Source organism: Cheilinus undulatus, linkage group 21, assembly GCF_018320785.1.
Source record: "Cheilinus undulatus linkage group 21, ASM1832078v1, whole genome shotgun sequence".
Lineage (NCBI taxonomy): Eukaryota > Metazoa > Chordata > Actinopteri > Labriformes > Labridae > Cheilinus > Cheilinus undulatus.
The window spans coordinates 20,146,440-20,173,256 of record NC_054885.1 but is presented as its reverse complement, the minus strand read 5'-3'; the positions used below and the strand labels follow the sequence as shown (position 1 = coordinate 20,173,256).

At 39.5% G+C, this 26,817-nt stretch overlaps 1 protein-coding gene across 8 annotated transcripts in view; it reads left to right on the top strand.

Moving 5' to 3' along the window:
• si:ch211-278a6.1 (SRC kinase signaling inhibitor 1) overlaps positions 1-26,817 on the top strand; it is a 159,864-nt gene that overhangs the window by 90,682 nt on the left and 42,365 nt on the right. For 7 of the 8 annotated variants that reach the window (XM_041817241.1, XM_041817240.1, XM_041817239.1 and 4 more), the window contains exons 3-4: positions 8,554-8,900; positions 17,619-17,645. In XM_041817241.1, coding sequence (XP_041673175.1) covers positions 8,577-8,900; positions 17,619-17,645 — 351 coding nt within the window. In that variant the 5' untranslated portion in view covers positions 8,554-8,576. Of the gene's footprint in view, positions 1-7,637; positions 7,664-8,553; positions 8,901-17,618; positions 17,646-26,817 lie in introns of those variants that run through there. The other variant, XM_041817237.1, reaches the window with a different exon arrangement.

The following is a 26,817-nucleotide window of genomic DNA, read 5'->3' as shown; positions in this document are numbered from 1 at the left end:
TCAATCCTGCCATGCCCCTCTCTATTCTTTTTAACATCTGTAAGTAGAATTACAACCAAATATAGTGGAATTTTCTCATTCACATTTTTACTGTTGTCTTAGCCTTAACAGGCACGAGAAATTTCTTCTTTTCACCTATTTCTGCTTGATTTCACGCCCACCCTCCTCTGCTCTGGTTAAAATTCAGCCAGTTTATCCACACCATGCTGTCACAGCCAGTATCCCACAAGGAGTCCTGCCATGCTTGCAGTAAATTAGGCTGGGTTTCAGAGGGAAGAGCTCACAGTGCCTTCCCCAACCATCTGCATAACAACAGACCTTCTAGGGAGGACAGTGTTATATCAGAGAAACCAAACGGATGAATTAAAGAGCTGTCTAAATAAATCTATCATTATAGGAAAATTACAGCATTTACAAATCATTACAATGTGATTAATCACTGATATCTTTATTTTTATTAGTGAGATTGCTAAGTATATTTTTTGACATTCGAAAAGCTTGAATCACTCTAGGAATTCAGGGGCAGACTTTTGTGCATTCTTTAAAAACAAATACGGCTTAAACTAAGTGTATGACTGTCATCAGAATTAGCTGGGCCCCTGTAATACCCAGCGAATTGCTTTATCATGTATGATAGTGACTGAAATATTAGGTTTTGTGCTGATGGTTGGACTCTTGACTGTTTTGGATATCTTGGAGACTTATTGAGTGATGTGGTGAATCACCAAATCACTTACTAAGCTGCATGTGGGTGGGTTGGTGTGTGAGAGAGAGGCATTTTAATTTCACATGCCTTTTACTCTTTTGAACATAGGGACGGTCACTAGAGGACACAATATAGTGATGTGCATCCCTCTTAAAACATGTATGTGATCTTTTGTGTTCATTTGAAAGAACAGGACAGGCGAGACTCATTATTCGGGGTCCACTAATGGAGCAGTGTTTCCTCTAAGTTTACAGCTTTGGTGGGGGGGGGGGGTTAAATTAACTTTTTTTGCCTACCTACCACATCAGGAGTTACTTTAGTACTGTGTCATGCTCTTGGATGGCAGGCAATGAGTGGGAGAAAAAATTGCAACCAGGTGGAGGATTCATACGCAGAGGAGAACTTAAATTTTCTGATCATCAAAAATAAATCAAAGACAACAACAAATATTTCAAAAAAATAGTCCCCTGCAGAGGAAAAACAGAAATTAGTCCAACATAGGGGAAAAGGCTCTCCTCATAGCCTCACCTTAACAGTGACACACACCTTCTATGCTCTGTTACCTACAGCTCTCATCACAGCCACACTGACTGCAGGTGTGATCAATCTTACACCTGCAGCAGGTGAGAGAAAATGCAGCTCAACTAAAGAGCAAAGGGAAAACCCTATTTAAATAGATACTTAAAGCAATACATTTTAATTAAAGAAACACAAAATTTACATATCCCCTTGTGCTTTATTCAAAATCAAAAGTAATTAATTAATAACTAAAGTATTTTAAGGTTCCTCAAAATGAGCACTAATTTATCCAGCTATGTCACTTAAATATTAATTCATGTGCAGGAGGAATGCACACCTTCCTCCAGCACAGGCAATATCCACCAATCTAGACACAGTGCCTCTCAACATACTGTATCATACTAATATTAAGTGTAAAGTTTACCTATGCTGTCAAAAAGGCCTCTCCACATGCAAATGATTCTGACATCTGAAAGATTTAAAAAAATAAATAACCAAATAATTTTTTAAGAAACCGTTTTTTGTAATTGTATTTATGATAGGTAAGATTATGTATTTTTGTAAATGTTCTTTATGATGATTGATTGTCTTCCATTGTCTTCCTTTTGTCAATACTCCTACGTTTATAAAGGTTGAAGAGGTTCTGTTGTAATCTGCATGCGGATGAGGGTTATTTATGAACATAAATAACGATCATAAATATTGCCAATAGCATCAAGCGCTATGAGAAACATGCACATGAGGAATAAAAAGACAAAAGGGGCCATCCACCAGTTTATTGATCCCAGATGAATGAATTTTAAAATGATAAAATGGTCATCAGGTGACCCACGGATGGGCCGCTCAGTCAGTCTATATAGGTACTAGGGGTGTAAATCACCAGTTTCATCTCGATACGATACAATATTGATTCTCAGAACAACGATTCGATATTTGCCGATATCACAAAGTCTGCCACGGTTCCATTCGATTTGATTCGATTTAGAGGCCTGCGATCGATATTAGACAATATTGTGAACCATTTACCACAATTTGTTACTTTTCACATAAAGGAAAATAACACAATATTGATACTCTCTCGGCTGCTAGCCATTACCTGCTATCCGCGCGTAGTGGTGTTGTGATAGAAGATAAAATTCAATAAAATTAACTCGATCTTCAAGGGGGGGTGGGGCGCCCCCCTAATATAATGGTAGGGTAAACACTGCAGAGCCAAACCAGCATCATTACATGTCTTTTCCAATAGAGAAATTGACCACCAAATAATCCAGATGTTTGCCTCTTTTCAGACCAGAGGTTCCTTCTCTTATTTCCTCCTCTTCTGACCCAGATGTTAAAAATGTCTACACTGTCTTCTTTCTCCTCCTCTTCTTAAACCTACTGTTCTGTTTCATCTCTTAAGTCTCTGTATCCTGCTGTATGTCCATGCAAAGATAAAACCTGTCTTCTCTGAGTTTAAGTCCATCAGGTTCTGTAAGGAAACAAAAGCACTTTTGTCTTTAAGCGTATGGGTTCAGTGTTTGGCTGAGGTAGTCCAGGATATTATTATCCTCATGTTGATGGTTGTTGTGGGTGGGTTGGCAAACGCTTCATGTCACGGGCTGAATTTCCCTACAAATATAAATAACCTGCAGAAGGCGGTGGAGACTGATGACTCAAAAACTGAAAAGTTGAGAATGTGGCTCATTGAAATGCATTCAAATCTAAGTAATTTTATCACTCAGGATTTTTCGTCCAATACGAGGAAGTTTTCACTTTTTATTTTTTGCAATCATTTTGTGTGTTGATTGCAATTCGCTAAATTGTTGCAAAATGACGATGAAAATTCCATAAATCTGATGCCAAATTAACCCTCTGACATCTATGACAAGAAGAGACACAGGTTACAAAAAGTTGAAAAACCTTTGAACCATAAATCATAGCCTCTTATATTTTGCCCGCCTGAATGTCGCTATTTTTATTCTAATGATGCCATGCCTTTGATTTCCTTACAGAAGTCTGGAACTTGGGTGTCTTTCTATGGTCTGTGAAGATTAAGGCTGAATCCCAATTCTCCCCTCAGCCCTCAATCTTAACCCTTAGTTTCAAAATGCGCATTCCCGGGAAGTGCGAGGGCTGTCCCAATTCTCCCGAGAGTTGAGGGGCGAGTTTCAGGGCTTTATCCCTCAATTTTGAGATGTTCCTGGAGCTCCTTTGGTATTGAGGGTTATCACTGAAAGAATGCAGGGAAGATATCAAGCTACAAATGTACATTTCTTTGTTAATAGAGATCTAAAATTTACGAAAACCACTCCAATATCTTAGTTTAATGTTATTTTATGGATTATTTGCCTTTTTGTAGCGTAATATTTACTATTATTTTACAATCATAAGCTGGTAACCGTGATGTTGCTGACAAGCCTACAAGTTACAACTGGTGTTTCGCATTAGCTTATTACTTACTTACTCCTCTTTGTCCCCTATGAGATATAGGGCTTCAATGAGCTTTCTCCATTGTTTTCTGTCCTTTGCAGCATGTTGCGCCTCTCCCCATGACCGGCTTCTGTGACACAGTTCTGCACCAAGTGTTTCTAGGCCTCCCAGGTTTTCTTTTTCCCGTGTCCAACAATAATTTGTGATGGGCTTTTCTGTCATTGCCTCATGCTTTGTCAATTTGTGTAACTTTAACAGCACAGATCATGACTGAATAGCTCCTAATAGAGAGAAAAAGAGACAGAGAGCCTGTGATGTGGCCCTCTGTGTTTTTGCAGTCAGGAACTGCTTTAAATAGTGCCACAAAAACAGCTAGATAAAAAAAACGCAAGGACTTTTTTGTAAATATTTGAAAATATTTTGGAGACTTTGTTGTCACTGAATGATTATTTTTTACTTTTTGGTCCTCAGTAGATGGGAGAACAAGGTTGTCAAAAAAGTCATTATCGTTAACTTTGTGTCACACATAAAAATCTTTGAGTTTTAATTTCCATTTAATTTTTCTTTCCTTTTTAGTCCCATAACTTGGGACTTTAATTTCCAGTGACATCACTGCTGCATGCAAGTCCAGCTTGCCCAAAAAAATCAGGATGTTTAGAGCTTGGCTGTGCACCACAGGGTTGATGTTTTACAAGTTTTTTTAAGACAGTAAGTCCAGGAGAAACAAAACTGTTGAAATAGCTTAGGGCTCAGAGGTGTAAAGCATTTTTGTAGTGAAAGTTAAAAATAGCATTACTACAGTATATATTAAAGAGTTGTTTAACCATGCATTTCATGCGTAGACTTCTAACGGGAAAATAGCGCCATCTAGGTGTATACACAAACAATGAACAAACAGTTTTACTGTTTTTCTTCAAAAAGAGTCACTGACATTGCAGAATGCATGGTTTTATTCTTCGTTTGCAGAAATATTAAGCAATTCAATTATAAAGGGACTAAATGGGACATTTTTTCCCCAAATGGTATAGGTCTGTCATCAATTTTTTAATCGGACACTGCAAAAAAGCTAATCATGCATCAAAATCAATTTTATTAAGTATTTGGAAGTATGCCAAAAGGATTTCAATATGCTCACTAACAAAGTCAGTCAATTCAGAATTATACATCAAACTCATATATCTCCCAGTTGCAGGCATTCCTTTAATCCACCACTTTCCCTCTGTGTGTTAAATGCAAAACAGAAATTGGCACTCTAACTCACTGTTTATGGTCATGTCAAATTGTGCAGAAGTATTGGTCAGAAATACTTTTTGAAATGGGGAAAATATTTTATAAAAACTTTGAGATGGATGCCATTTCTCTGATTTTGGGTCTTCCAAGTCAGATGATAAGCACTGACACAAATAAAAGATTGGATAGCATTCTGACTTTTGCAGCAAGAAAAATATATTGTTACAATGGATTAGTGAAAAGAGCCCTTCTGTTAAAGGATGAAGTAGACTGGTGTTCTCTTACAAGCATGTTACATGCAAAGAAAGATCAGTTTTACAAAGTCCGGCAGCCTTATTTGAATTATATTGGACCTGATCTCTCTGCCGTTATTGTAAAGGGAGTTTCTTGAGCCTGGATTGTGACCTGTTACAAGCATACAATGGATAATTGCTTGTGTCTTTGTGTACAACTGGACCCACCTGAGCTGTTTGTTTTGATTTGTTGGTTGTTGTGTTTACTTGTTGACTTACTGAGTCACTGCCAATATATGTGATATTTTATTTACTGTATATACTAAGAAAATTCAATAAACATAATGGAAAAAAAATCAATTTTATTGCTCAACTTTGACACATCCAAGACTATTATTTGAAAAAATACCCCAGCCCCTCACCATATAATATATATAAAAGAGCAACCATGTATTCAAAGTGGTGCTGAAAGGGTTAAAGTCCTGAACATAATTGAATATTTTGTAGATTTGTTCAAATGAAGTTGATTGAAACACCTATAACATTTTTCAAGCATCTTTTTGGACATTTTTGTCCCCAAATTGCTTATTAGGGTGCAGATTTGAAAGGCACCAAAGGATTAAAAATGTTTTTGTAAAACTTGAACTAAATAGAGCTGGATGTAGCCTTGAAGGACCAAATAGAGTTGGACTGCTAAATTAGAAGTTGTTTTTCTTAGTTTGTATCGTTTTCTCTGTGCAGGTAATTTCTCCTCTTCTATGTGTTGTGTCTTATCTCTCAGCGCCTACTGCAGAGTCTCTGTTTATATCACCAGGTTAATGCTCTTGACTGTCCTCTCTATCTCTACAATACAGGCCAGGCCTCATTGGCTGGGCTCGCAGATCTTATCCCGTCTGATTGCAGGCTCCTGTTGTCATTCATGGACATTATTATTTCTTGGACCAACCCACTGCACCTTTTCCTCAAAGCTCTGAGTCTTTGTAGTTGCAATCCAGGCTGCTGCAGACCCAGGCTTGCTGACAGACATTGCTTTTTAGTGATAAAGCGTTCTCCAGGAACCCACCCCATCAACGCTCTTTTATGTAGGTTTAAATGGTGCTGGCATTGCGTGGGCTTGCACAGATTGTTTTGGCTGTCAGGGTTATTGTCTGCAAGCTTATGCGGAAATGTATTGGCTCTGAATGGCGAAAGTAAAGATGAATAACCTGTTCTTATTTTCTTTTCTTACTCTTCTGCCCACACAACTGTTACTCCTGCTGTTTTTAAGATGAGGTCTGTGCATACAGCTTTGAAAAGTACATCCACAAACCGCAGTTTGAAAAGTTTCTGGGCTGTATTCAGAACCAGTTTCATGAAAAGACTCCAAGAGTACATATCTTTTAGCAGTTGTTTACAAGCTATCAAACTGTTCGGCATCTTCTTAAATTCCTACTTATGAATGTTAGTAATGTGTTTCTGATGCTGTGGTTATTCAGATTTGATTTTGTCCAGAGGCATCATAGTCCTCTCAGCTTTCACCACTGTTGTGACTGCTGCCCATTCACCACATTAATAAGCCATAGTACATAGGCCCAGCTTTGCCATCCTTTGTAATGGGGCCCTCGAGTCAGGTCCTTGTTAGCTGATGCACAATAATCTCCAGCCTAATGAAGTGTAAACCAGAGATCTGGGAGGCTGCAAGGGGGTTAGATGAATATGGCCGGCGGCCTCGGTGCGCCGCATAGAGCTCAATGCTAATGCTATTAGCCGGGAGGTCAGTCCATTTTGCCTCACCCCTGCACAGTTTATCTGCACTTCATAATGTAGTGGATGCAAGGGCATGGTGTTGAGACAGCAGATCACACTTGAGTGTGATATCTCTCCAAGAATGAATAGAGTAGGAAATTGGTTTACGAGTTTGATTGCAGCTGTGTTTGAGTGATCCCAGACCTACTGCCCTGAACAGGCTTCCTCTGTGTAAAGTCTGTTCGCTGGAGAGTGTTGTGGCTCTTTTTGGCTTTGGTCTGGCCAGCTCTGTCTCTTTCTGTACATTCATTAGCAGTCCATTTGTTCCTGCTGCCCTGAGGAGCTTCTCTTTGCTGCTTTTCTTTCTCAGCTCATCCTCATGCTGCTGCCGATGAGTCTTAATGTACAAAAAGTCCACTTCATGTCTCTACAAGTTTAAAATACTCTTTGTGACTTATCTCTGCTGGAATTTTTGCCTGCTTTATAACAGTTTTTTAAGGTTAAATATATAAAAATGCCTCAAAGTTAATTTAACACTATAAAGATTCTGTATGTGCATGAAATATTTTTATACCATTTTATGGTTATTGTGAGATTTTAGTATTCATAGCACACCATTTCCCTGTATGTTAACCCTTTGAATACATTATAATGCATCTATAATGCATTAACTACTTGTTATTCAGAGAAAGAGCCATCATCTCCTGATAGCTCCTTTCTGATGCTCATATTTCTCTGTTCACGAGTGTTTGCTTGCACATCTGTGCACAAACACAAATTAACTCTTTTGGCATGTTTTGTCTTCCAGCCAACGCCGGGGCCTGTTTTCCTAAGCAAGGTAACTCACCCGGCAAAAGGCAACCTGCTCCTTTATCACCCTCTGAGTTCAATCATTCTTCCAGTCACATTTTTTTTTTTGTGTAACCATACCGTCTTCTCCTCCCTTCCCTATACATGTGCCTTCCTCCCTGAGCTGTGTTGTCTGTCAGTAAGAGCTCTGATAAAAGGCTAGGGGCTGTCAGAGTGACGTGCATTAAAACTGGACAGCAGAATCATAAACCTGAAGAAGAGAGACGGGGGAGAATATGTGAGGGAGAAGCAGAGGGTGTGGAGGGAACGCTCAGATAGATGGACAGGAGCTGGTGTGAAACAGCCAGAAAAAGGACAGATAGGATAGCAGCGTGCCTTCATGTTCCCACCTGACTTTCAATCACCTCAATTTCCAGATTCTATTTTTCTCTGTTTCATAAGAAAACAATAAGAGCCACTTTAAATGACAAGAGGGCATATCACAATGGAATATCCAGCAAAGCAAATTCAGCTGGAGCTGCTTCCTTTGATCTATTGCAGAAGCATTTTACTTTTCTCATTTTTCTTCCCTTCAGAACTTGAAATCAATAATTCTGCAGGGAACGGCTCCGTCCTGGTGGCAAATAGTCTAACATCCCATTCCATTTCTTTTTCTCTTTCTCTCTCTGTTTCTCTCTTTTCTGTCCTCTTAATGCTGTATTTTTGCCACTCTCCTTCTTTCTGCTCCATTTGCTTCCACCTGTGTGTGCCTGCTCTGTGTGTATGTCTCCACCCTGAAATCTTTTTGCATGCTTGTGTGGGAGGTGATTTACCTCTTTGGTTCACACTTTCCTTCCCCTTTCTTTGCATCCTTCCTCCCTCCCTTCCTTTCCTTATCTCCTTATTCCCTCCTGCCTTTCTTCATTCTCCGACTCTCAGATCCCGAGCGTGGTGGCAGTCACATGATCTCAACAGATGACTTGGAGTATCCACGGGAGTATCGCACGCTTGGGAACAGCGCTCGCCGCTTCTCCAATGTGGGCCTGGTGCACACATCGGAGCACCGCCATGGCGTCACCGCCGCCCAGAGCCTGGAGGCCCTGACGAACCTGCACAAGGCGGACATCGAGCGCAAGAGGGATGCATTTATGGATCACCTGAAGAGCAAGTACCAGCAGCAGCAGCAGCTGCAGCATCCACACCACAGCCCACACCACAACCCGCCATCACCATCCCCCTCCCATGCCAGCATGAGGGGCTCGTCAGAGCGCTCTGCAAGAGAACAGGTATGCAGCTATGCCTAACCACTGAAATATTTTTGTTAGCTTATGTCAACTAAATGTCTTTTTAATTGGGGAGGGAGGAAAGTTATGCCTTTTATTAAAGAGGAGAACGGTGGAGAGATTCGGAAACAGGTATAAGAGAGCATGTGGAAAAGGAGCCATAGGCTGGACTTGAACATGGATTGCAATTTAACCAATACACCATCTGCGGCCCATCTTTTAACACCAGTGATAGTCATATTTTCTCTTACTTATATTCATAAATAGCTTGTTTTCAAAGTGCGAGGTGTGCTTAAGTTAGACAATTGCATAAGATGCAGATGTTGTAAAAATCAACATGTTTAATAATAATGATCCCAGTACAAATCAAAATCACCATAATTCTAATTTTTGCCATCATCGAGCAGCCCTACCTCAGACATCGATTTATGGACTTAGATTTATGGATTTATTTCCATGTCCTATAATCATATCTACTTTAACCTCTAGCACTACAAAAAATGTTTGGCCAACCAACCTTTTTCTAAGCCACCCAAGTCTTGGGAGTGTAAAATGATCAAGTCTTAACACAATAATAATTTTAGGTCTTGAGCTTTTTAAATGTCAAATATTTTCCTGGGAGCCATCACTACTCGTATTGAAAAGGACCTGAGCCCCCCCCAAAACCCACACAAAATAACTGTTGACATATTATTGCCAACAAAAATCAACATATAGTTAACCGTTTCATTGATAAAACCCTAAGAAATGGCTCTACTTATTTTTCTGACCAAAAGACCATTGTAAACTGTTTTTTAGTGTTTAATGATGACTTAACTTAATATGTACAACCTCAGAGACAACTAAGCCTCGCTTCAAGATCTTTGGTACTCCTCCTGGACCCCAGATTGGGAACCACTAGAGAACCCCATAGGGCACCAGTTTAGCTCAGTTGGTAGAACAGGCGCTCATATGCTGAGACTAAAGTCCTCCATGCCCTGGGTGTAGGATTGATTCTCAGTCTCTGTGCATGTTTTCCCGCACTCTCCATCCCCATATTTCCTGTCTCGTCTGAGATGAAAAATTGAATTAAAGGCTAAAATTACCCCAAAAATCTTAAAAAAAAAAAAAAAAAAAAAAGAGTAGCCCATACTTTTAATTGACCCTTTTGGGCCTCACTCCTGACAAGTACATTGATAAAAAAAAAAAATCCTGCCAGATCTACTTAAAACAAAACCTAGGCAACTTCTTGCTTGTTTTTTTTTAAAGTTGATTAGCAAGATTAATCTTTGTATATACTTATTTTTGTTCATGAACAAATGCTGATAGGTCTTTGCTTGTGATTTCAAGTTAAAGGAACTTGTAAAACCAGTTTAGTTTCATTTTGTAGATTAAACAAAGCTATGATGCATCTCAATGCACTCCCTTGGTTTTACCTCATAACTGAGACGATAAATGAAGGCATACATTTCCAAATATAAGGATGAGACAGACAGTCAAGCTTATTGTCAGGAAGTGCCTTTCTTCACTTGTGGGACAAAAGTGTTGAACATTAAAAACTTAACAATCCTCCAGAAACTCACCTAACACATTTAAATACATGTAAACACTTATGAACACTCTGCCCAAGGGCATCATGGGAAAATTCTGCCTAAATAGCTCCAGATTTGAAATCCATCAATCTTATCTACCATCACTGCCATGTCCTCAGTCAACAGTGGAGCTATTTTGGATTGTTTGAAAAGCTCTTATCACTAATTTGGGAATACACCACAGGGGACCTTGATAGTTCATGAGTGATGTAGTATTTTGAGTTTGAAATACAGCTGGAGCTGAGTAAACCAGCACTTTTCGCAAGTCAGTCAATGCAGTTGGGTTGGTCACTCTGGTACGAACAGCACGCCCAAGATGATCCCACAAGTGTTCAGTAGGGTTGGGGTCAGGACTGCTGGCAGGCCATTCCATCCTCTTCACCCTCAAATTCTAGAGGTAGTCTCTGAAAAACCCCGCTCTGTGGGGGTGAGCGTTTTCATCACTGAGCATGGAGTTCAGTCCCTGACTGCAGAGATATGGGATTACCGATGGTTGTTGTATCTCTATATCTCTCTGCATTGAGATTTCCTCCAGTGATGACGAGCCTCTTTTTTTCAGTGAGGGAGATTACTCCCCACACATCACACAGCCTCCACCAAAAGATTAGTGTTCTTCGCATCTTCTCTACACTTTGACCAGATGTGTACAAGCCCAAAGCAGGAGTCGATAGCAACAGCAAAATAAGCTGTTTTGCACTGACTGAGAAAACCCGGCACGTTTTTCATGGATGCAACCCACATACTCAGCTCTGCTGCTAATCACACAAATGCATGCTCCTTAAAAATGAGGCACCATTTAAAGGGAAATAAACAGGCTTACCAACAGTTTAGGATTTATTGCCAAGAAGTATTATTACAACAAAGAAATAATATATGAAACACAAATTTTCAAAGTTAATTTAAAACCAAACTGAAATTAAAAACAAAAAGCAAAAATGAATTTTTTTTTTTTTTTTTTAAATCCTAACCTGGCACAATCTTGAAAATTTATCTCATTTTCCATTTTTAAGGTACTCTGTCCTGTGAGGAAACAAGACGAATGTCTTGCCTGTTTCAATTAAACACAGAAAGAAAGAAGTTGGAGGCTTCTTGTTTTACTTACTGGCTATATTGAGGGAGACAAAATCAATCTGTTAGGTCATCTATGAGAACATGCTTAACTTTTACAAAAAGAGGCAGGACTGTTTAAGAGTGACAGTAGATCTAAAGTCTCTAATTACCAATTAGATACATTCAGTTCAAACAGGCTAGATTATTTATTTGAACGTCCAGAGAAATATTTTTCTGTCCAGTTTGTACCTGATTCTAAAGTGGAGTTTATGTTTTGACTGGTTCTTTAGCTTTAGCAGCTTTCCATTGATATTTCCTATCTCACTAACTTTCCCACACAGGTACACGTTGTACTCTACACAGACAAACACTCACACCGGGTGTGTGCTCTGCTGCTCATGTGTGGATTAAAGAAAAGTGTGAATTCAGTTTAATGATGCGACAAAAGCACATCGGGGAAATGGGTGAAAATGAAAGAGAGAGAGAGCGAGAGAGAGAGCTTGTGAGCAAGGGTGGGCAAGTGCAACACAGGTGGAGTCCATTGTTGCCGTGGCAACCTCTCTCATAAATGGCAAGTAGGGATATCGCATTGCAAAGGTCAGGTTGTGTGGATAAGGAGGAATTGTTCAAAAGTGATGAGAGAGTAGAGAGAGGAACAACACGTAGAAAGCAGACAGGAAAAAAAAACTGTAAGAAGCAGCTCAGTGAGTGGACGGATCCTGAAGTGACAGAGCATTTTCACTGCACAGAGGGAGGAAGCAGCAGAGCCCAGGATTCCTTGTCATCTCGTGGATTTTGCAGAGCGTGGACAGCGAGGAAGCAGAGCAGGAGGGTGGGGGGAGGAGGAGCTGGAGAGGAGCAGAGCAGCCAGTCAAGCAGCCCTCTGCTCAATTAGCCAGCACCAGCAGGAGCCAGCCACCCATCTGCGAAGGAGTTAATCGGCTGGTGTTGTAATGAATTAAATAAAGAGTATCCGCCGCATGTGCTACCGGAGAGCGAGACGGAGAGAAAGAGAGAGGGGGAGATTGAGTAAGGGAGAGGGAGGGAGGGTAGGTGAAGCCAAGGGAGGGAGAGACGGGTAAAAACACGATGAGGACTCTCTGCACCTGACGGACAGCCGGGAATGACAGGAGTGGTGGACAGGCACAGGTGCATTGCAGGTGAGAAGGGACTGGAAACTGGAGGCTGTTTTAGAGAGATGTGTGCGTGTGGAGGGAGATGTGCCAGTTGGGATTAGATTCCACGCCGTGTTGTGTTTGTTGTGGTTGTTGTGGTGACGGTGTGCATCTGCTCAGCAGGCTAGACGAAGGATGAGTGGACAATTCTGTGAACTGTACACAGGGTTGGTTGTGTTTCTGTTTTGGTGGGTGTTGAATTGTTGTGCAGACCAGTGCAGATGTTTTTAAAAGCAGAGGCTGCAGTAAGACACAAACCAGACCAGAGAGGGATTGAGGGCGAAAGAGTAAGAATGATTGAGAACAGGGTGGTGGGGGTGCAGAAAGGATGACGACATGAGAAAGAGGGGGCTGGAGGAGGGGTGATGTGAGTGCAGGCTGCTTTACATGCAGGTCAGGTAATGTAGCTGCTCTCTGTGAGGCAACGTCCTTCCGTTGGCAACTCTAGTGAGTGCACATGCACGACTGTGGGTTAAAATGTATACATCAGTGAGTGTCTTTACTTAGCAGTCAGAGCGGCATTAAGCCCTTCAGCCTCAAGATTAATCTGATGACTCTAACATACAGCAGTAACACTATTTCCTTCAGGCACATTTAATTTAACTGGAGGTTAAAAATGACAAGATGTTCGTTTGAGCTAAGCTCAGTCAAGAGTTTCATCAGTCATCTGGGATTATGGCTGAATGAGTATAAAATAATGTCTTGAGTGTAGAGAAAATGCACTGATGAGTGTCGGGATGGAGATATTTGAATAAGCCACTCCAGTTTGCTCTCGCTATCTCACAGCAGCATTTAAAAGTCAAAGTCCAGAATATCTGCAGCTGTCAGCAGAGTAACAGTTAAAATAACACAAGGTGGTGGAGAGGGAAAGTGTTTACTTTACCGGAGAACTGTGAGTAAGCCTCATTAAAGCAACAAATAGAGAAACACTGGCAGAGACTGACACACAAGACCACAAATCACTTCTGCACCATTAAAGCCAGCCCTCACAGTCATTTAGCTTTGTGGGAAAATAAAATCATTAACATTGTCTGAATGTGTGAACAACCATTATTTATGAAGCATCAACAGTGCCCCTCATTTTAACAGATTGTCAAGGACAAAAGTTTAACTGGCTGGTTGCACAGAATAAATGAGATGAACACAAGTCCAAACTGAAACACATCCTGAAAGTGACTCACTTAAAATCTAACCCTTCACCTCTAAACCTGGCTGAAAATGTGCCTGCTGAACACAGCGTCAGAGAAAAATCAATGATATTATGATTTATTACTCTCCTGCACAGACACAGATCATTTTCAAGCCTGGTTTAGAGTGATAATACATTTTTTTTGGAAATAAAAGCTTTTTTAAAAGTTGTTTTGGTAATAATTTTACGTATATATAATGGAGAGTTTAATCAGCCAGACTATACATAGACATACTTGGTTTTCCCTGTGCATGATACAGGATTTTCTGGGGGAAAAAAACTAGCCAGGAGACATCAATTCTCCTCAGTGGAACATCAAAGAGTTGTCTTTTATAATAATTGCTTTGACATACGTTGGTAGACATTTCTATGCTATGGGGAGAAGAAAGCGTGGGCTGAGATTAGGCTCTGTATCATTTTCTCAGTCCCACTTGTCTCAATGCCAGCATGGCGAGACACTCTTGGATAACTGCAATGTTATTGTTGTTGTTTTTTTAAATGTTTTAAATTATAAAGATCATATAGTCCCTTCTCCCCCAGCCAAACAGTATGTGGTGTACAGAATAAAATAGTTTGGAAAACCTTCTTCATTTTAGAATGAAAGTGATGATGTCCTGTTTTTGTCATCACATAATTCAGGTTTTATGTTAAAGTTTGTAAAGCTGTGATAGTTTGCAATTGTTATTCTGTTGTACACCTACTACCCTCTGTTTTATGCTAGACTTAAATGAGTCTCATTTCCATGTTTTGTCATACTTAAATTGCAACTATCAATTCTCAGTAGTGTATGGTTTAAACCAGTGGTTCTCAAATGGTGTGGGTGCCTGAAGGCAAGTCTAGGTTTGCTGTGGGACATTATTACTGCATCTGTGCAACAACTGAAGTTACAGTATCATGTTTTAAAGGGGCAATTTTGAATGGAAATGGATATGGTGTGCCTTGGGCAAAAAGGTTTTAAACTACTGGTTTAAAAACAGTGGAAATGATAAAAGTAAGTGTGCTTACTTGGTGCTTACTTACTTAAAATTAATGTAAAAAAAAAATTAAATGATACATTAAAGGGACATTTCATGTTAGGTGGTATAAGGTACTTGGCAGTGGTAGTGATATTTGCCTTCAGAGATTTCACTTCACATTTGCTCCTTTAAGCAGAGTGCACTGAGGAAAGCAAGGCAATACAGTGTTGCACATGGGTACAGTTTATCTGCATAATTTAGCGAGTTTAAGGTAAAAAGAAAAAAAAGGACAAAAAAACAATGTTAGCAAAGTGTTTTATTTTTCAACCAGAAAGACTCTGTGTTTGGCACTGTTTTGCTATGCAGCCTTCAGCTATGCAGTCAGCTTACTGCCATCGCCTGATCAGTTGTTTTGGTCTGTTTTATATCCTGCATACATCGTTTTTTTGGACAATTTTTACCCTAAACTTGCTAAATTACATAGAAACTGTACCCATCTGCAGGGCTTGTAACCTAGCTTCCCTGATTGCGCTCTCGTTAAAGACACAATGCACACTGAAATCTCTGGAGGCTAATGCTACTACTATTGCCTAAATATTGTCAAAAGCTGAGCAGCTGCATTTTGCAATAACTGTTAACGGTGGAGAAATGAATGATCCATACCAACGTACAAAGAATTACAATAATCCAAGAGAGAGCTTATAAACATGTGGATTGCCCTCTCAAAGTCATTTGTAGAGGAAGGTAGGGCTTTACCCTTCCCAACAGTCTCAGCTAAAAGAAGCTGGTCTCTGGACCATTGAGCTGGTCTGCTGGTCAAATTTAAACGAGCTGTCAGAAATAACACCAAGGTTTATAACACAGGGGCGACAGTGGTAGGCTGATGGACCAGGAACGCTGTCAACACTATTCAGAAGTTCAGGTTTTTCAAGCTCTATGATTTCCTCTCATTCAAATACAAAAAGTATTCAGAAGATAAATTGTGCTTTTTAAAAATGGACACCAAGGGAAGCATATATAGCGAAAAGAGAGTGGGGCCTAAAATATAACTGTACGGGACCTCACTGCATAATGGGGTCACAGCAGAGAAGAACTGACCAAGATTGAGGGTGAAAGTCCTTTCTGACAGGTCAAACCATTTCAGGACAGTTAATTTAATGCTAGCACATGATTCTATATGAGACACATGAATCCAGTGGTCAACCGTGTTAAATGTGGCATCCAGTCAGATTATTTTGAAAGAATATAGGAACTACGGGTGGATTGAAGACTATGACTTTAACTTATCCTCAGGAAAATTAACTTACAAGGAAACAAGAGTGATGTTTGATAACACAAAGTGCAGATGACTTTTGACTCATCCACTGAGCTGTGTGAGTTATTTAAATTGAATTGACACGTTAAGGTGCAGTGGTTTATTTTACATCACTGTGGCTGCAGAGAGACAATGCAGTGGTATAAACAAAGTGTGCTGAAAGACAAAGCAAGTGAATAATTGGATTTAAAAATGAATGCACTACTCTTTTATCTTAATCACATTAGGATTAATACATGAATGCTTAAAGTGCTGATTTATAATAATTTCTATTATGATCAACAATAACAATGATATAAAAATAACATTATTCATGATACTTTATAATGTGCCAAATTCAAGCAAGCAGTGTCATCGCAGTGACATAGAAAGAGGAAATAGAGATAGACATCCTTATTTGGCATCAGATCAACATGAGGAAATATTAAGTGAAAGATTAGATTACAATAAAGTAATCAGATGCAAATGCTCCGTCTGATTTTTGTTTACCGAAATGATTCTGCTTTTGTCGCGACAGCACTGAAATGAAAGGCTGATAATGAAAAAAAACACTAGTTATCATAAATCAAAACTTCCCTGTCACTTTTTTCGTCCCTGCTCCAGGAGAGTAATAAGGGTCTTTCAGACACCGCCTGCAGATAAGAACGAGACCTAGAATAAGAGTTAGGATTAGAATTAAAATTCATGAACCCGGCACAATCTTTTTTAATTTTCGTTGTCATTTTGAGGTATTTCTGGGCCATTTGATGCCTTGGCCTGGATTCGATTTTGGGATGATAATGATTAAATGGAAAGCTTACATCCTGAGGCATCAGCAAAATACCAGCATCATTCTCATACATGTCAGAGCCGCAGGAGGAGCAAATATACAGCATGGGCTGGTTAAACACACAGGTGAGGTGGAAAGGTTGTGATTAAAGATTAAAGCAGGTGGATAGAGAGTGAAGGGAGGAGGGAGCTATTGCTTGCCTCTGGTGGGAGAAGTCTGGGAGGGAGGCCAACGTTTGGAAAACAGAGGAGGCTTTTGTCTGAGTCCGTTTTGCTCTTTTTATTTCCTCCCCTCTGCCGGTTTCAGCCAATCTTATATCAGGTGTCTGCAAAACACGGCCTCCCCTGCATTAACACCAATCAAACTTAATGATCGTGGTCTAGATTGCGTCATTAGATGAAGCTGTCAGCAATATTAATGAGTTTCATAAATGGCCTGTCAGAAAATGAACAAATTACATAAAACAATTCAGGAAATGCAACTGATGATGCTTCTACGGGACAAATGCATTGTATTTTGGGGACAAAGGCCTGCAGTCATATTCTATCTCATCTCCTTTCTGGCATTTTTATGCACCATTTGTTTTATAGTGCTTTGTTTTTATCTGTGAACTTCAGCCATTATGAAACAACTAAAACTTTTTTTTTTTCTTTTTCTGTCTTTTTTACATTTTGAAACTGGACTTGAACTCCACAGCAACAGCCGAACTACTGGAGCTTTAAGGTCAGTGCTGTGAGTCTATTTGTCCTTTTTGTGTTTGTATTTGTGTGTCTGTGTTTCATGTCAGCGTCACCAGCCAGTCTCCTCGGTCCTTGTGACACCCGGCTCACTTGGCATCTCTCGGTTCTCCGAGCATTGTGTGTATGCTTGTGTGTGAATCAGCGAGTGGGTTGCAGTGGCAGAGGTGTTGAGGTTTGGTGACAGCTTAAACTTCTCCAGCTCCATTTAATCTGCACAAGACGATTCTCAGTGGATTTATGATACCTCAGTCAGCAAGCATTAACAGCTAGCAGCCATGTGACCCTGTTGAAGGATGACTCAGACTGACTGAGACATTAAGAGGACATTACAGACGTGCTGTTGAGGCATTACTGAAATAATGCTTTGACATTAGCACGCAGGCTTGAGTCACGGCTGGGCTGTTGCGTGTTTTTTATCCACAGGTTGCAGAGAGGAATTGTGGGTTATGTATTCCTGAGAGAGGCTGCATCAAAACATTCTGCTCAGTTTTAAGTGTAAAATATTTTTTGGGCTATAGGTTGTAATGTGTAAAACATTGTTGTGTCAGTGCAAGAGAAAGAATCTACTGATGTGAGTCAATGTGTGAGTATGAGGGAAGAGCCCTGGGCTTATCTGCAATGTCGTCAACTCTGAATCCCTGCTCACAGTATCATTTGAACGGGTTGGAAAATGTCACTGAATATCAATAGCTATTTGCCCTGACCCGTGGGGAAGGCTAAGCAATTTATCCCTCACCCCCACTAGGACTTTAACCTCCAACAAGAGTGATATGAAATGGAATTTAGAGCCCTGTCTGTCACATAAAACTGGTACCCAATAGAACTACTTCAGCTGCGCAGGACTTTGAAGTGGCTGGTATAACCTTTTTCTTTTGGATTATTAAGAAGCTTTAGAATCTAAACAAATGAACCTGATGTCTGTAAAGAGAATCTACTCTGAAATAAACTGTCAAAAAGCTTTGATTATGGCAGTGTCGAGACGTACAGTCGTGAGTATTCTGGTCAAGTTGTGTTATCAGTATTATAATAGAATTGTGAAATTGTGCTAAAGATGTTTGAAAAAAAGGTCTCACATGTTGCTATGAAATCATGTCACCCAGTTTTATACTGATACAAACACTATTAAAATGGGCAGAACAGAGCACCGTGCGCTTTTTGTTTGCAAGACCAATGAAATATTAACATGTAGAAAGATATACAAATCTGCAGCTTTTTAGCGTAAATATCCCAGAAATGTAAAGTATATCCTATGAATCAAATAGAAGTTATCAAATGCAAATGTAATAGCTAAATTCCCACAAATGTAAGAGCTATAACATTTGCAGGGAAATCTGCAGCTAGTAAAGACTTTAGTTCTTTCCTACAAATGTAACAAACATTAAAACTAAATGTTTGTGGTCATTGTTGTTGTCGCCCTTTCACAACTGCCAGTGGGTTCAAGTCAGTTTAAGCTCAAGTAACATAAAAAAATGCAGCCATGCCAATTGTTTTGTTCGCCATGAAACAGGAAGTAGTTTTTCAGAGTCTGAAAACACAGGGAGAGCCATGAATCTAGCAGAGTGGCCTAAAATGTGTCAAAACAGCGCTCTAAGGAAATTATAAATAATGTACCGAAACACTGTTCACAAGTCCAGTTTTATTGTTTTCCATAACTTCCAAAAATCCCTGTCCACTCAAAATTAGTTTTAGTCTAAGGATGTTTGTAAACTGTATGTTTAAGACACATTAACATGCTTTAATAGGGAGAGCCAGCACAGCCTTGTCCTGCGATATTTGTTCATGTGCAAAAAAAAATCACGTTTTTGTCAGCTCTCTGTGAACTGTAAAATGACTTATTTCTGGATGAGATGAACCTCCTCTGAGGACTCGTTCAGAAAGAACTCCTTGGATTTTGCAGAATTTTCCAAAATTGATAACAACCCTCTACTTTTCTCATTCAAGGCTGCCTTACATTACAATTAAAACACATTTGAGCATCAAATTACACTGATTGATCCATTCATTCTCTTACCAGGAACAAACATGTTAGCCTGAAGCTTTGCTAGACAGATCTGCCTGATGACAAACATGGAATCTGGCTAATCCTTAAGCTTTGTCAGTTTGGTTATAAGTTAATATGAAAACAGTTTGAGATGTGAATTAACAAAGAAACCCTGTCTGTGGACTACAATTAAATTTACCTTAGTAAACAATCATATGTTGTATGCTGCACCTGCATCTGGAAGACAGTATCCATTTCTGTATAGCTTTTGCTTCATGCTTTGAGTCACTTTCTTGCTGTTGATAAATCTTTTTGAAAGATGTAGTTCTCTTGCAGACTGAATAAGTTTGTTCCCAAGTATTTTCCTATATTTTGCCAAATTAATTTTACACTCTACCTTTATATTTTACCCTCTACCTTGCCAAGAAGCATCTCTACAGCATGATGCTGCAACCCCCATGCTTCACAGTGAGCATGGTGTGTCTGTGGTGATGTGCATCCTGAAGTCTAATGGTAATTAAGATAAGAAGGGTACCACTACTTATAGAGAATTTTACTGTGCGGGTGACCATTTCATCCCTCTAGCTGAACTGCAATTAATGGTTATTTCTACCTTCAATTAATCATCAGATTTCTTCTCTTGTTTAATGTACTAGTCTTTAATATTTTAAGAATGATGTAGAAGCGCTCATCCTCATGTATCACAGCCAAAAGGACTCCTTTGGGTGTTGTCTTTGTCTGACTAATGTCTAAAAACTCAGAGCTTCTTTTTTAAGTCATAGAATTTAAGAAAATATCCACTCTTTGGACGCTAGATCAGAAAACGATTGATGTTGATACTTCAAAATTAACTGAAACATGTTTCTTGTTTATCAAAATAGTCAGTGTTTGTCAGTTCAATGGATGTCAAGGGATTAATTAGCCGTCTTGTGTTGTTGCTCTAAAAACTGTTATTTCTATTTGTTTGCACTTTTTTGCACAGGAAGTTGTTGTGCTAATCTCTCCAATTGCTTTGCAGCAGCCAAGAAAGGCATCAAGAGAGGCAGTTTAATCACTGAACAGAGAGAGCTGTAATTTATTTAGTGGCCTCACAAGAGGTAATAAATGTAGAATGAAACACCTAAATGGTCCATGTGGCAGCAGATCTGAGGCTATTTGCTTTTCAACACACAATCTGTTATTGACACCTCTTGTCGACACTCAGTTTCTTTTCATTGTGGATTAATGCTTGTGAAAGCTGCATCGTGCTCCCTCATCCCACCAGCTTTGATCCAAACTTGAGTCTCTCTCTAGATCCACCTGCAGGCTAAAAACTCTCTAAATGAATCTAGCAAGTTTGCACTGCGTACAATTCTTCACTGTGCAAAATTAAACCTATATTGAAGATATTATTTGGTACTAAAACATATTTCTAAGAATCTGAAACATGCAGTGTTGTGTCATGACTTTAGGCACATGTTTCTGTTTTCTGTCAGACCAGAGAATCACAACCAGCAATCTAAGCCATCATCCGCCCTCTAAAACCACCATTTTACTCCTTTCTTTCTGAGCAAAGCAGTTGCATCGACACACTTCACAGCAATTTGGCAAAGTGACTGGTCTCGCACATTGATGTCTCCTGTTATTATAAGGAGACAGGACTCGAGGGGTGTTGGAAGCTGGGGATAATGTGTCTGGGTGGAAGATTGGCCTGAGATTAGGAAAAGAAGGAGCGGAATAATGACACACAGGGAAGCGCACAGAGCAGTGTTCTTACTCTATTTTCTCAGCAAGAGCTTTGAACCTTTTGTTTGAAAAAAGGGTCAGGTTATGTAAAGAGGGGGAAGATGCAGTCTCAAAATTCTGATGTAGACGCCAACAGCAAAAGCACAAGCATGGCACATGAATGCAAGTTCGGCCTGAGCCCTTAGAGACAGAAGTTGGGCATTGATGTCTTGACTGACAGCAGCTCAGCAACAATCAGGAGGGAGCTTTAGGAGTGATCAGAGGGGGAAAATGAGTGACAGTGGATGAAAAGAAGAAGAATAGGACAGACACCTGCAGACAAAAAGATTACGAGAATGAGGAACAAAAGGCTGCAGGATAAAAACAGTAGACAGGCATTAGAAGTGTGATATTAGAAACTGAATAGCAGCATCTCAGAAAATACTCAGGAGACAAACACTCATTGCCATTTTACTCAGACCAAGCTGTCTTTGACATTTCTAGTTGATATTCTGTCATTGTTCAAGTCCAGCTAAACATCAAGTCACTTTACAGAGAAAGGATGACAATCATAGAAAATATTACAAAGATCCTTGCACCTGTTGTGAGGTACAGGTAAGCATACCTCTAAAAAGAGGATTTAACCATCACATAAAATCCATGTGAAGTGATTAAAAAAATCTTTATTTTAGGTTTGTTGCAGGACACTGTGTTATAAACCACCAGGCCAAATTTCAGTCATGAAAAACATCTTGAATAGAATTAAGCTTCAAAATCATGAAAATGAGGCAGTAATATCGGCTCAAGAATGGTGTGGGTGCATCGGTTGCCACAGCTGCCTGGCTCTGTGCCAGAGCAGGGGCAGAAGTTGAGGATTAAATCTACTGTTTTCTGGCACAAATCTCTCTGTTGTGATACTTCTAATGACCCATTTGCCACTGTGGCTAATGGATCTGGGAAATTTTCCTCACAGTGAGCAACAGCACAGCATGTAGCTGGCTGTTAATTTTCAATGAAGTCGGTGACATCGGCTAACAACGGACTGTACTGAGATGAACTGCTCTGTGATTTTATATCATTGTAGCGTTAGGGGGGTGGGTTAAGTCCCCACAGCAACTGGTGACGTGATGGTCACTATTTTGCCCTTCCCAAATTAAACCAGTCCAGGAAAGGGGTGAAGAAAGATCTAAATCAAAATTAAGTCACACGTAGCTCTCAGTGTTTTCAAACGTTTACAAGAAATGATATTCCAACATATCTAGTTTGTTAAGACACCAATTTTGGATTTCACTTTACAGGGACTTTACATACCATTTATTACCAACCAGACACAAGATAGCTACAGCCCCTGCAATAAGTTTGCAGTAATTAAGCGGGCACATTTTCCTTAAGTTTTGAAGAGCTTGATGGACTTGCTCAAAATAACTTGCTTTATAAGCAGACACCATATTTAGGACAGAGACTGTAGTTGTATACGTGATGAGTGTCTGTGCAGACTGTCCAGATGTCAAGAACTTGCCTACTCACAGTCAACATAAATATGGGACTACCTGCTGGCTAGAGACAGTGAAGACGCCAGCAGGTAGATTTTGACAAGACAGTTACACCCTGAATAAGGCTGATAGAAAGAAAGCAACGCAACAGCACTTGTTTTAAAGTTAAATTGAGAGGAAAACAGCGAAAAGAAGCTGCAGGAAGATGAAAGAGACAAACAATAGGATCTGTCAGTCTGCTTTGCACCAGTGTTTGATTTTATATCACAACAGTCTCATGCATTAAAATATTAAATTCAGTTCCTTTAAGATCTTTTCATAGCTGCCATGGTAAAAATGATACTGTTTGACTCCTGACTTAAAGGGAGATTTACCTCCATGAGGTAAAAGACTTGACACAGTGACAGCAAGAAGCCCTCAAACTGGCTGTATCCTTCACTGGACCCACAGGGCAGAACATAAGCTTTAACTAGTCACAGACACTGTTCTACATGAAACAGAAAATTAGAGAAAAATCTTGTCTCATGTTAAAGTCTGAACATTAAAGATCATTAATTTTCCCCTGTAACACAGAGAAACTTTAAAAGCTTTAAAAGCTTCTGTGAACTCTGTGGGCAGGCCTGATGAGAGGTGATCCTAAGATTTAGCCATGGTCTTTCCATAGCTGCAGATTAAATAGGCTCTTTTGATTCGTATTTCTCAAAAGTTTATGTATAAACACAGTCGAATGGTTTCATCACAGTATGAATGGTTCAATGCTGGGTAACCTGTCATCTATTTGTATCTCTCATGAAAACATTCTGCGGTTGAACTGATTTCAAGTTTTCATTGCATTGACTGGAAACTTATATGGGGCTTCAGAAGGATTACAGATAAAGCAAGACAACACTGAAGTGTCAGATCCGGTTTGATTTGCTCCCAAAAGCATCAAAAAAATCCCAAAACACTGTCACTTTATCTTAAAGGAGAGATAACCCTGCAAGTGTGTGTTTGTGTGTACCAAGACATCACACAAGATGAGAGAAAACATGGAAGGAGGTGGCGAGTTAAATGCATCTTTTAGCCTTGGGTCTGTCAGGCTGCCATGTCTTGCTTTCACAGTAATGCTTCTGTTCCTTGTTAGATCATCCTGTTCCCTACTTGTTCTTTCTCTGTCTCGCTGTGCTCTTTTAATAGTGTGGAGTTTTCAACAGTAATTGAGTGCTGTTGAAAAAGTCTAGATCGCTCGTAAAGGTTGAGGTGGAGGGAGATTTAGAGAGAAGGAGGGGAGGGGAGGAAAATTAGAAGGAGGTAGAGTCTGTTTCCCTCAGAAGAAGCTGTGAACACGGTCATGTATAACACTGGCATATCCAACAGGACCAGATGCAGGACCAGATGGTGTATTCACATATAATATTTACACTGCAAAATTACTGAACAGGGATTTTTTTCAGTTTTCATTTCACATAAACCCTCAATATGGAAGTCAGTGTTTGGAGCCTGTTGCAACAAAACAAGATGACAAAGAATATATATGCTGACAGCTGGGGGAGGCTTACTCAGATTTATACATCAGGCTTTTATTGTTCAGCAGCACATTCATGGAAGTTGTTGAGTGAATAGAGATGACTCACTTTGTCTGCAAAGTTATTTTTTTTTACCGCTGGAAAAGATAGACATGAGAAGCCAAGTCACTTCATAACAGCACATTCAAAACTCTTTAGCTTTTCATAGACAACTTTAAAAGGCCTTGTTAGTCTAGAAATCATAGGTTATAGAAAGACTGTTAAACTTTCACTGCTGCAGTAAGCATGAAGATGGAGTTAACAGCCAGATAGCTTAACTTTGCATCAAAACTAAAATCAGATAAAAATTTTATTAATTATTAAAGGATTCTAAAGCTCCAATTTAGTTTGGTAGTCTTATAAAAAGAGATCCAATTTAAAAATGGCACCTAGTTATTTTACTCTGGCTTAAGGATTTGCAGATCCAGACTCCATGTTTCAATCTGTCACTAATCTTTTGGCTAAGCTAGGTTTACAGTTACTTCAAAACTTAAGTGTGTTAGATTAATCCAGACATTTTGAACCTTGGAAAGAAACACAACAAGCATATTTCAAAGTTTTAATAATTTAGTATAATGAGTAATTTCTTCTAATTTCAAAAATAGCCACTGGTGAAGAAAACTCTATAGATCTTGATTGGAGTTCGCCAAAACGCATATGGATGACTCCATGGTTGAGTGGTAGAAAGTTCTTTGGTCTGATGAGACCAAATGGTGCTTTTTGGCCATCGGACAAGATGCTTTATTTGGCAGACATGAACACTGCACATCACCATTAACACACCATCCCCAGGGTGAAGCACAGTGGTGGCAGCATTATGTTGTGGGGATGCTTCTCGGCAGCTGGGCCTGGAAGGCTTGTAAAGGTAGAGGGTAAAATAAATGTGAAAATACAGGAAAATCCTGGAGGACAATATTATTTAGTCTGCAGGAGAACTATGGCAGTATGGAAGTTATTTAGTAAATTCAGCAATAGATTGAGAGAAGATAAATTCAATCAAACCTCAGCCTTGTCTTGTATTGTACAGTATTAGATACCTCTTATGTTTTGTATCCCATATGTAGCTGGGCTGAGAAAGACTGCAATACCTGCTGTTTTTTTTTTTTTGTTTTTTTTTTGGTTGCTGCTGTGTTTGTGTTCAGAGTGGTCACAGTTTAGATAAATGACCCTATTAGAAGACATGCTGGGGGTTATCTGTCAGCATCACTATCCCTCTGTGTGCTCAGACTCCGTCTCTGACCAATATCACTGGACACCACTGCTGTAATTCTCTGTGTGTAGGTGTGTGCGGCTGAATTTTATGAAAGTGACAGAAGAAGCGTACATAATAAAGGATCATTCCACCTCTCAGTCTGGATGTTCATATCTTGTCCTGCAAACACATCAGATAGGTTGTTTGAAGAGGGAATCATCAGGGACAGAGGCAGTTAAATGATGTTAAAGCTCATTTGCTTTACTGGTAGTAAAATTATCGTCATAATTAATTGACAGGAATTAAACCTTGACACTTATTTAACTTAATGATGAATGAGTAACATCATTAATTACTTAATCTATTACTCAAGCAGAAACAACAAGCATGAGCTTAAGGACGCTATTCACAGTGTTCTGAGTTCTAGCTTTGCCATGTTATCAATCTATCAATGCTAATGTTAAAAATGTATAACAAAAATGTATAGCATTCCCCTGTTTGTAAAGTACAGATCTTTAAGGCTGGACCAAAGTGCTGGACTGACTTGCAATAATAATTCCATTCTCGGATCAAGCAGGCTCTCGATTCAGAGGCTTAAATGGCAACATTCTTAATACTGATACAGCAAAAATGAAAAATCCCTGTGTAATCATATAATTGAGTATAGACATCCTTAAAGAGCCTGATGTCCGGTACTGGTTTGACTCAGTTGGTGGAGCAGGGGCACATATAGAGGGCGTAGTCCTCAATGCACTGGTTGCAGAATTAATTCCCTCTCTTTTGGTGTCCCTCCCACACTCTCCCCCAATATTTCTTGTCTTTTTTTAGTTCTATCTTAATTAGAGCAAAAAGCCAGAAAAAGAATCTTTAAAAAGCCTGAAGCCAAACACGCTGTGGTTATGGTTTGTTGTTCTCGGCTCCATGTTCACCATGGTTGGACAGAGCTTCCTTCATCTTGTTCATGTGTCACCCAGAAGTTTTTTTTACTCATGAATATTTTTATTTGTTTTATAACAATAAGAAATTCACAAAAACTTCAATATGTAAAGAGAAAACATATAGAGACCCCCCTCCCCTTCCCCTAACAAAAAGGTGGCAGAAAAGTACTTTGAATCAGGAAATGTATGTAATGATGAATGTTTTCACAAAAATGCAATTTATAAGAAGAGATAAGCAATAAGAAGGAGTGTGATACTACTAAACTGATGAGAGATTTTGAATGTGATCCAGAAAAGGTTGCC